At 26.1% G+C, this 12,551-nt stretch overlaps 1 protein-coding gene across 1 annotated transcript; it reads right to left on the bottom strand.

Moving 5' to 3' along the window:
• Window positions 1-1,973: 1,973 nt before the first annotated feature.
• LOC114125840 (uncharacterized) lies at window positions 1,974-2,699 on the bottom strand. Its single transcript, XM_027989636.2, has 2 exons — window positions 2,412-2,699; window positions 1,974-2,303 (listed from the first exon to the last, which is right to left on the bottom strand). Exons 1-2 carry the CDS (start codon window positions 2,586-2,588, stop codon window positions 2,025-2,027), a joined length of 456 nt encoding a protein of 151 aa, XP_027845437.1. The 5' UTR covers window positions 2,589-2,699; the 3' UTR covers window positions 1,974-2,024.
• Between the last annotated feature and the right edge of the window lie 9,852 nt (window positions 2,700-12,551).

The following is a 12,551-nucleotide window of genomic DNA, read 5'->3' as shown; positions in this document are numbered from 1 at the left end:
GTGAAACTATAAACATATACACTATACAGTATCCCTTTTATAAATGGTTACCGCAGCTGATTGGCTCTCAAAAAAATTTGTTTGTGGCATATTTAGCTATAATAATAACAGTCAGTAAACTTTTTATTTAAATACTGTATATCTTATGTTAATCTAGTAAAAGTAAAACGCATAGAACGTACTCTATTAAAACTTATCGGTACTATTCAGTAGTAAGCTAAACTAGTTATTTTTATAACACCAAGAGTTGTTCGGAAAATATGAGAGGCGCAAAAACTCTTAAAATAACGATAAGAGTATTTGGGAGTACTTTCTTTGAAATATAGGTCAACGACTCGATCATTACGTTCTTAGCTCTGAAAATAAAATTATTGACAAATATTTAATTATACAAAGTCACTAGATTAACACAGTCATTGCATATTATAATATATTTAGTGTATTTATATTTGTCACTGTACTGAAATACTGGATTTGTATAAAAAAACACACAAAATCGATTTAATTAATTTGTTATAGTTAAAAAATGAAGAAAAATTATACATTATAGTACTTACCTATAGTTTTTAAAATATTTTGAATATTGTTAAGGTACATTTGAATTTTTCTATTATCTTTTTTTATTTTATGCTATAATTATTATTATTATTATTAATATTAATGACAACAAAATTAATACTCCAGACAAAACTCTTGAAAATATTATTACTTATGTTCCTCGTGAGTTGTTTATACTAAAATTTAAAAAAAAAAGATCAGCTTAAATCTGCATGAATTTTTTTATGATAGTATAAAGTAAAAATTTTGATATTATTCCACAAATTTTTTGTCGTAATAATAAATATATTATATATGTATATATACATATAATGTTCAACTTTAATAACTAAAGCTTGAAAATTGAATACAACGTTTTTAATTTTTTATTACAACTCATAAATCTAAAATATAGATATTTAAGTAGAATTTTCCATACAGATGATTTAGGTTAGAATGTTAAACCAATATATTATAGGTATTGAATATTATGATGAATTGCAATTTATCCATCAAGTTGGAACCAGAACATTATTCTAGGGCTATGTAATTAATATTAAAAAAATTTTAGAAATTTGCCAGTTTATCCTAGAGCATTTTTAGATTTTGTTATGAACTTTTTCATCTCCGGAAGAGGTTCCAAAAATTAATACCAGCTGACACTCCTAAAAAAACTATGCCAATTTATTTAAACAAAGTTGCTTAATGTTTATAATGCCTCTGTCACTTCATTAGGTTTTTAACACTAACGATTACTCCCATTTAGAGTTTAGGGTCCGTAAAAAATTATCTTTTCTATTTCAAATTTAGCAAATTTTTGATATTAGTTACATAGTCTTAGCATAATGTGTCAGTGCCAACTAAATGGTTGGATACCTATATATAAATTAAATAATATCTCACCTAGGGTTTTTATATTATATTATTGATTTAATAATTCATAATATATAATATGCGATATTTTGTGTAAAAATTAATTTTTCCAATCTACCGTATTATTAGTAGTAGGCATAAAAATTAATAACTACTTTAATAGAAATATAAATGTATTATAAAATAATAAATACACATATTATATAATATGGGCCCCGTCTACACTCGGAAGTTTTTCATTTTTCGTATACAATTAATTTATTTATTATTGTTATTATTTTTTTTATTTATTTGAATTTAACACATTCATTACATTGATTTACTTGCCCGCTTTTTCTACTTGTATGTAAGTTAAATAACTTTATTTTATGAGTTATTTATTATAATCTATAATCATGGTTAGGTGGGTACTATTATATATTATTAATATAATTGGATAATATAAATGGAGTATTATAAATTATTATACAAATACTTATAGTATTTTCATATTATCTTAAAATATCTTAATAAATAAAATAAGTGCATCTTATTTTAATCTAACATTAATACAAAATATTGACTTTCATTTTTTTTAAATACGGTTTATTATGCTTCCTAATTGTTATTTTAATCTATTTTACTGTATAACTACATTGATATTCAGTACTGGGTATAAATTCTTTTGTAACAGTGTTCCAAATTATCTGTTTTTTTTTCAACAATTCACATCGTCCTGGTCCATAATTAACTGTAAAATTTTGTTCAGGTTCCCAGAGTCCAGATCGTGAATTGTAACGTCTGTAGGGTGGTGGATTGTAAGCAGCCATGCAATTTAAATCATACAGAGAACTCGTGTTTTTATTGTAAGCATTGTGAATACCATGCTCACGAAACAATGTAATTGGCAATCCCTAAATATAAAATAATATACCAATACACAATGTATATTTAGCGTTTGGTGAGTAAATATTTTCATTTTTTTAAATCTTGATTTATATACTTTGTAATAATAAAATTACCATTGCTCTTTCTCTTATATTCCGCATAACTCTGTTATCTCGAATAGGCAAAACACTCTCCCGATAATCTTTTTGGTAAGTCGTTTCTCTATTACCTTCATTTTTTGATGGAAATGTACCGTATTTATCCTCATACCAATTATCAATTAAAACGTTTTTGTTGGTATAAACATTCATTTTGTAGCTAATTTCTAAACGACATTAAAAATTTTTCAAAATTCAAATTTTTTGATCTAAAAAAAAAATGTTTCTTTTTTCTTTTAGACACAATTGAATAAACAATTCTTAAAAAATATAAATATTTATTTATAAGGTACCTATCTCTTTTATAATAGCCAATATTTTATTAATGTTTTATATTTTAATAATTTAATGTTGTTTCGAAATTAAAATAATATGATCACTTTCTAGTTTCTGGTGAACAGTCATGTCATATTATGTACACATACACATTTAATTACCACTTCGTATCATTCATTATTTTTTTACTTATCCTACTCATTTTGCACTCTGAGTATGAGTATATGCAAACGATCACGTAAGACAATGCTTCGAAAAAAATTAAGATACTTCCAACTTTTACCCTAAATTATAATCTCAACTTCAAACTATTATGTAAAATGGCTTATTATACGCCTCCGACAACTACCGTCAAATAATTAAATTTTTTAACTCATAATCACGCCTATCAACTTCAAAATGAAAAAACTTTCTGAGTTGTAATCCAAAATCTCTGTCCATCATACTACTATTTGTGATAAAATATAATCTGCTCTAAAAAACTTCAACCTTTCAATACACCAAGTGATGAACGTATTGTAATGGTGAACAAAAATAGCTCTCCCTATCATTTTTATAGATTTGGTTAAAGACGAAAATTACAAAATTATATTCGATATCACTTCTATCCTTTACGCCAAGGTTGAAGAGCCCCAAAAGCATCGAAATCTAGTACAATGTCAAAATTTCCAAAATTACGACCACGCTCAACTTATTGTACCTACATTCCACGTTACATCCGTTATGGAGAAGATAATCATCCACACATAATAAGGCAATTGACGTCCCACCTACCTGTGCTCTATGCCAAAGAAACCATCTCACCTACTACAAAGGCTATCAAATCCACAAGCAAATCCAAAAGAACCACAAATTCACTTGAAAACTTCACCACCACCCCCCCACAAAAAAAAAAAAAAAAAATTTAAGCCCTTACTTACAAGATGCAATTTCACAGGAGACCTCCACAATACTTTCCGCCAACAAATTCGTAAATCTTACTTTTAAGCCATAACTATTACCAATCCAAATCTCATGACTTCATCCATTAATTAATCAATAGATATTAGTTCAGCACTTAACTCATTTATTACAGGAATTAAATCCATGATAAACCCCCTATAATAACTGTCCATGACAGTTATCACACAATTAACTAAAAACAACAATAATAAATAATCTGACTCACAACTCTCTTCGTGTTCTCCTTTAGAACTGCAACGGTACTCTAAACAGTCTAAACCATATCAATTATCAATGAACTAATTGCAGTACTACACTATACCAGAATTGATAAATATTTTATCTCAGAATCAGAAACTAAAAATTAGTCCTCAAACAAATAATCTCAATAATAAACAGCTCTGAAATGATCTCCAACACACAATTTGGCTTTCACAACTTTGTAAATCATTAAGCTAACCAATTTCAATCTCGCTTTTCTCTAATGGAAAATAAAAATAAAGAAGTTAAAATAAATTCAGCCACGTCACATTTACTCTTAAACGCCAAATTTTCCCTCAAATTACATTTAATAATATTAATATTCCCACCACATTAAACACAAAATACCTAGGAAGTTAGGAATTCATTTTTAGAAAAAAATTAGCTGGGTATGGTGTACATACCCATAACAATAAACTCAAGCTTAACTTTCGACGACGTATAGGTACTTAAATATTTCCTTAACGCAAAATCAAAACTTACACTCCACACTAAACTAAATCTTTATAGAACCATTTTAAAACTAATTTACTTATACGGCATCCAAATACAGGGTTCTGCCGAAAAATCAAACCTAAATAAAATACAAATAGGTAACCCAAAATAAAATACTCCGTTTAATAACAAAAACCTGCTTATATACATCTAATTAAGCACTGCACATAGACCTACAAATAACCACAGAACCCGAAACTGCTATCAAATTCTATAGACGTTACCACAGCTCACTCTTTAACCACCTAAATATTCTAGCAAAAAACCTAACCGAAATCAATGCTTGGTAATCCGCCCAAAACCTATACTCATTTTGTATCAACGTGTGTTATCAGTGTACAACTTCTCCTATCAAATCTTCTGTAAAAACCTTCTTGTACCGAATAAATAAAGCTTATTATACACAGTATGTATAGATTTTTAACTTCAAATAAAAGACAACAAAAAAATAAAACAAATATTATTATAATAAGTAATTCATTTTTGTAAAATAATATGAAGGCATATTAAAAATATTAGTAATTAATATTTTTATTTTAGAACGAGACGAGTTCGTTTACGTTATGTATACAATCAAAATACATTAATAAGATACATTTAACATTTATGAAAAGGATATAATTTGTATTATTCACACAAGAACAAAGGAATGATGGGTTCTAGTTGGCCAATAATTTCATCATTCCAACAGTTGGTTTGATAATCACAGTTCTTTAAAGAAGCACGGAACGGGAAAAGATTTCGATCATATATATTTAATTAATGCATCAAATCAGTTTATTGGTGTTAAATTATACTTGATAACAATTAAGTTTGGGTATTTGAATTCTGTAAAAATATATTTTAAAGTTTTAAAATTTAAATTTTACAAATTAAAATATTAAATTATTAATGTAATTATAGTTAAATTTGTATACGTATATATAGTTATTAAAAAATATTATTCTCAATTATAATTTAGGTTTTTTCTAGAATCCATTTGATTGAAAAAATTTAATTAGATATCAGTTGTATTCATTTAAGAAATTTAGAAATGTATCTATAATAATAAAATGTAAATACATTAAGTATATAATATATTTAATACTATTACTATTATACTATTATACTCTATGCAAAATTTGCGTCGTTAGTAATCCAGACGTGTTAAGTCATTAATAGAAAAATACCTATATTATGCTACTGATAAAACTTCCTCCATGCTGTTTTTCAAATTTGTGATAATATATATTAGTACAATTTCGTATCACATATTCACACGTACAGTACTAAACTTATGATTTTTTTTCCATAATTTATATAAAAAAATAACATTGATATTTAATTGACGTATCTGATATCTATGCAATAAATATTCTGGCGAATTTATCGTTTATGCTAAAATACAAGACGTGTATTGCTTATCGCAATAAGTAGGTATATGGAGCGTATTCTATTTTGAAATAACAACTTTAAAACGTAATTTATACAATTTACAACATTTAACGGTCGACGCAAGGTAATGAATTGTGAATCTACAACAAATATTCTGATAAAATAACACACAGTTATAATGTTTAACTGTTATAATAATATTATTTATACTAAAAGACAAAAATACGAACAACATTACAACTGCGTTCGGATAAACACCACATTTATTATAAGTGATCTTACAATCCTAATATAAAAACACAAATTCACTAGATTTAACATTTGTGTTAAATAACAATGACATTAATAACAAATATAGGTACAGTATATAGGTACCTATGTTGATGTAATCATTTATAATAAAATATATATTAATTAATACTAATACATTTAAATAAACCGTTATTCACATTTCTTTAATTCATTTTGAAAAATTGTTTATTTTTTTCAATTATATAGGATAAATAAACTATATATTATATAATAATAATAATAGTTATACACATTGATATTATGTATAATATTATGCTGTATAATATTACGCAATTTATTTTACCACCTTTCCTGTCAACGTTAGTACATATACTACCCGTGTGTGAAATGTAAAACTGTTTTTAAAATAATTGATTAATTTTCAACCACTTTCTTCTTAAAAAACTCATGCCTTTTCATATAGCAATGGTTCTTATACTTTTTAATACCACATACCGTTTATAGATTAATTAATGGTTGCTATATGGGTAAATTCAAAATACGTTGATTTTTTTACAATTTAATATTTTAATAACTTAATCAGATAAAAATTATAAATTAATTATGTTAGCTTTTCTAAATACAGTTAAATTAAAATATATAATTGTGTGTTTAAAAATTTGTTTATTTTTATTATTTTATTATTAATATAACTTTATTAAGTGCCTTGAAATTTGAATTTATAGCAAAATAATAGTCATACTTCATTGCTATAAATAGTTTTAAAAAGTATCAATTGACGATAATTGTTGTCTAATTAATGCATTTAATATACCTATACTTATTGAAAACTATATTTTTATTGAAAAAAGTACTAAAGAATAAAGAGCTACAGTTATTGTAATTTATACATCTATTATTTTTCAAATGAGAACAAGTATTATGCTAAGTAAATGACATTTTTTGTTGAAAATGTTATATCTAAAATCAGTAAAATCTATATAAAAGTTTGAACGAGTATTAGTTCTGAGTTGCTTATAAATGTATATAATATAAAATTAATACCTACACATTAAAACGATTTTACTAAAATATAATGAAATAATTGTAAAATTAGGTATACTAAATGTTGAGTGATTAGTTATTACACTTAAAAAATTTGTATAGTTAAAATATTAAAAACTAATATTAGGTAATTATTATAAATTTCAAATCGCCATATTTTCCAAACCTATAATCTTAAGTGAACAATGTTAAATAACTCAAAATCTATACATTCGAAATTCGATCTTAATAGGTACGTGAACTTTTTCAAAAACATCATGTAATTAACAATATACAAGCAACAAAAGTGATCCATATTTAAAGAAAACAATTTGGTAAGTATTGTGGATAGAAAATTCCTTAAATTTAATGAAAAATCTAAGTGTTTTAGAATGTGTCCCTCGAGTATAGTTACAAACACCACAAATCAGAATTTAATCAAATTCTTCATTAAAATAAATTATGGTGGGCTTAGTATATTTGAATCGTCTCGTTTAAAATTCAATTTTCCAGCTTACAAATAAGTTGTTTTTTTTATGTTTTTTTTTTACTCAAACTGTGCTTTACCGAGTTTACCGTCGTGATGATGCGCTCGTCAACCGTTGCTTGTTCTTAACAGTGGCCGTTCCTTAGCCCTCCAAGTCCCAAAACCCGATAACCATTGCTAAGGTCAGTGATCACCATTGAATTTTGTTTCTGGTGGTTGCAGTTACCTAGCCGATCTAAAGCGCACTCAATATGGGTTTTACTTCCGGATAGATAGCGGTTACTCGAGCGGCCGAGGGTCCGACTTTTTCCCAGCTTGTAAATGATCGCTCACATTTTAAAATGTTATTGTCCATACGAATCCCAGTATTTGTATTAAACAGTTATTTTATATTTTAAAACATACTCAAAATCAGAACCAACCAGTTTATTTGGTCTGTCGACAGTCCTTCAATATCAGAAATCAAATCTAAGTATTTATTCATTTATTTAGAGCTTAACCCTTGTACTATGTATGCGATAATATAATAATAATTGCGCTTGTTGAAAAAAGTACAATATTAAAATTACTAAATTATTAAATGTAATTATCAATTTAATAAAAATATTAAAGTAAATTATTACAATAAAAATTAATGTTTAAAATAATTATGTTATTATGTTATGATTGTTATGTATGGTATATAAGTTATAATAATACTTACATTGCGGTGTTACATATATGTAGTAATATGAATTATAATTTATACCCGAAAACACGATTAAAAAAATATTGTAATTAAATTAAACCCTTGCGTGAAAATGTTGCAAATAACTTTTAGAATGTATTGTTTAATCATTGTGGATAGTTTTTCTTACTAATACATTTTTTCGAATAAAGTAATATCGATCAAGATGCGTAGGTACATTCGAAATCCAAACACTTTTTCCGACCTTTTCTATAATGGACAGTTGTGTAAAGTTTTCAAAACGTACACGTAATAATATCATCTATAATATACTTTATTGAAGTATTTTATCTAACAAACTTTTATATTGACGTATAAGCACGGACCTATGTGGACGTGTGGCTGTATGCATTGTGCACCAACCAGCGATGTGGTCCATACGATATAGCGCGCGTATGCTTATATAATAACGTTAAAGAATAATAATAATAATGATCGATGAACTATGACGTGCATTATAAGTACATATATACCTAAGCATATAATATGGTCGGCGATAGGTTTTCAACTGAACATCTCTTCTTAATTTTGTTAATGGTGCCCTTGGGATATTCTCAATCATTTTACGAACAAAATTACTCGACATTCGTTTGGTCGACACAGCACAACCACCAAACCTACCACATACGATATTATATATTTATATGTATATAATATTCATAATAACCACTATAATATATGGGTAGCTATTCATTTTTAGTGGGTATAGGGGTAAAATTAATTACCTATATTTATTTATATAACTATGTACTATACATATATACACTGCTATATCTATATCATTAAAAATAAATGTATTAATTTTAAAGTTAAAAAATGAATTTGTATTGACACTGATATGTACCACAAACATGAAAACGTATACTGATATACTATAGGTTTAAATATATAAAATATCAACACAAATATAATGTAGTATCATAGGTAGCATGTCATATTTTTATTTCGTGTGCGTATTATAATGTATACCTATTTCCAGGAATTATAATTGTTTATTAAGTACATTATTTGCATTTACAGCTGGTGTTCGTTTTAATAATTATAGTTTATAATTATTAAAATATTCATTTCAATGATTTATTATAAAGGTATTTATTTATTTATTCAATTTTATTTTTTTGTTTTGTATAATACCACCTTTTACTCAGTAAATTTAACTTTTTTCTTTATACCCAGTAACCCATACGTAATATACGTAGGTAGGTAGGTACCTATATTCTTTTAATTTTATATTCTGTAACAATTATTTTTCTGAAAATGTTTACATTTAAAATTTACTTAAGGTAAATAATAATTGTAGTTCTTATAATAAGAGTTCGTTTATTCTGAATATTGATCACCCTACCCACAACTACCAACCAGTTAATACGCATAAGCTCGGTCTTGTCTCTCTCTGTATCACAGTGGTTTCCAATCATTTTGTTCAAGTGTATTATTACAATAAAAATCAATTATTTTTTAATGGTCCACCAAATGTATAACTGTATAAGACATAATTATATATTTATTTCATTTAAACTATTCTTGTACTTATAAAACTCGTTTTATATACTCTCATACTTTATTAAAGCATTTTAAACGAACTTAAAACTATTTGTAAATCAGATTGACCGTAGTGACTTCAGATATTTTAGAAACTGCCAAAAATTAAAAACAGAACTTAAGCATTATGTCTAATAAACCAATTTGTTGAAATAATAAAATAATTAAAAAAGATTTTTCTTTTCAATTTTCAGATTTTACTAATACATGAAACATCATTCTACTTATAAAAAAAATCCGTTAAGTATTTGTTAAAAATTATATCCACACTTCTCTTCAACTTCAATTTATCTTGTTGAAAACAAATTTATTTTACTGTGATGAAATTACAAAAAATGAAAGAAACTAATCTCTTAGAATTTTATTCAAAACTTCATAACGAAGGTTTTCCAGCTTTAAATCATGATAGAAATATCGACTTCATTCGGTTCAACTTTCACAAGCTAACAAATATTTTCTTGTAAAAACAGAATAATGTGCTGCGTATGACTGTTAGGAATAGATTTTTATGTTTGCACATACGCGACTTTAAAAAATAAAAATACATTATTTTTTGTTGATATACAACCATACAGTTGTATATACTATTATTCAAAACCTGGATTAAATAAGGATTGCATCGCCTAAAACATGCAAAGAATATGATACTGTGCTTATCCTATACTTGACCTAAAACAACAACAGTCAATAGGTGTACACTGTACATTGTGTGTGTGTGTGTGTGTGTGTGTGTGTGTGTAGCTGCAGAGCTTATACTTGGCATCATGATAGGAAATTAACATTAGGTATAGTAAGTAAGTAGGTAATAATCTGTTAAAATATCCGCACTCATTTTTCTTACTTTTGGCCAAAAAGTCAGAAATACAAATTATATAATTATTCAATAATTAATGGTGTTATTATTATGACCAAGATTTAGTTTTAGTACATAGTGTATCTTCAATTTTCACGAAGAATGGATAAATGTTGTTTTATATCGATTGCATATGTAATTTTCAGCATTGAATTCCATTATCTTATTACTGCAGAGCAACATTGTCAAACTTCAAAGTATTTTTAAGCTTGAAAATTACATTTAGTTTCAATCTGCAATTCTGACAATTCTGTACTTAGTATGACGTACTATGTACGTAAATACCTACTGTATTGAATCAATGAGTTAACAACATATTTGCAACCTATTGTAATTAATATATTTATTATTATTATTATTATTATTACTCGTATGGTATTCTTTTTATCGGACATCGTCGATAACTATTAATAGAATTAATGTATAGTATCACATCGAACACCATGGCAGGATTTTTCATTTATAATGCTTATTTTTTATTAGCAGTATAATATAGGTACCTACTGTATGAGTTATGACAGTTTATGAATATTAGTTTTCATTGTCAATTATTTTATTGTAGAATTACGGTTTTGTAAACCTTTTAAACTAAAAAAAAGCATAAAGACATCTACCTAATATTCTTGAAATTATTTTCATAGTACCTATATACAATCTCCAACTAAAATTTTGTCAAAACCAAGAAAAATTCTTATTCTTGTAAAAAATTGGTGAATCATCTTTGCATAGTAAGATAAATAAGTAGGTTTAAAAATCAATACGGAGAAACACGTCATTCGTTTTTTTTTTTTTTGAGGGGGGTTCTGAAAATTTTGTAAGCATGGAGATTGTACACTTTGAAACTAGACCCCTTGTAGGTATATATATATAGATTATATATACATAATACATACAACATACCTACTATATCTGATCGATAACTTAGATAAAGACATCAATAAGGTTTATAGATTATAAACTCAGTTTGTCAGTGTATCGTCTAATGATAAGTTTGGATATTATTTAAATATAGATAAAGATTAAAAGGTAACAAAGCATAAGCTATAAGTTTTTTCCAAAAGTTTGTGTTTGAAATGATTTTTATTTTCGTTCTCTTTGTCTGACAAAAAAAAATGGGTTCGCGGACTTTAATTTAGCTTTTTTTTCAAAATCCGAATTTTATCCAGAGAATACAATGGCTTGGACACATCATGGATCAAAAACAAATCAAACCATTAAAGTCAGCTCTTAAATGGATGCCTCAAGGGGAAATACCACGAAGCACTCAGAAAAAGATAGCTATAAGAATTAGAGGAAGACTTGATGAGGTTGGCATTGAAAACTAAGAAGATATAGTACAGGACAGAGACAGGTGGCATGATATTGTGGTGGCGGCCAAAACTCTCAATGAGTGACTTCACCAAAAAAAAAGAAAAAGAATAAGGAATTTTATCCGATATTCGTAATAGGGACAGTACCGATTAAAGGTAGATAGAAAATCAGAACTTACGGGCTACAGTAGGCTTCCAAAAACAAAAGTTATTAAATAATACCCTATAATTCGAGAATACAATTTTTAATATAATACAAATTGTAGTCAATATTTTAGTTTTATAATTTAATAATTACCTAGGTAGGTACTCACTTTTAATTATTTAGTGCCTATTTATTAATTTATTATAATATTTATAACTACCTATGAGCTATAATAATAAACAATATTACATTATTACAATACTTTAGCAATACAAATAAATGTTGAAAACGTATTAAAAGGTATGAATTTAGACCTATACATTATAGTTTAGGTGATCTTGTTGTTAATTCTAATTCTCAAAAACCAAAATTATCCATGTAAGAACATATTATATATTTTTGAATATTTATTACTCTTAAAATTTTTTT

Source organism: Aphis gossypii, chromosome 2 (assembly GCF_020184175.1).
Source record: "Aphis gossypii isolate Hap1 chromosome 2, ASM2018417v2, whole genome shotgun sequence".
Classification (NCBI taxonomy): Eukaryota; Metazoa; Arthropoda; class Insecta; order Hemiptera; family Aphididae; genus Aphis; species Aphis gossypii.
The sequence above is the reverse complement of the archived record's forward strand: the minus strand, read 5'-3'. Positions and strand labels throughout refer to the sequence as shown.

Excerpts from the sequence above, each read along its gene's own strand:
- LOC114125840 (XM_027989636.2), bottom strand. The coding sequence starts at position 2,588 with ATGAATGTTTATACCAACAAAAACGTTTTAATTGATAATTGGTATGAG. Across the intron at positions 2,304-2,411 it reads ATATAAGAGAAAGAGCAATG|GGATTGCCAATTACATTGTT; the intron begins GTAATTTTATTA and ends TTTTATATTTAG.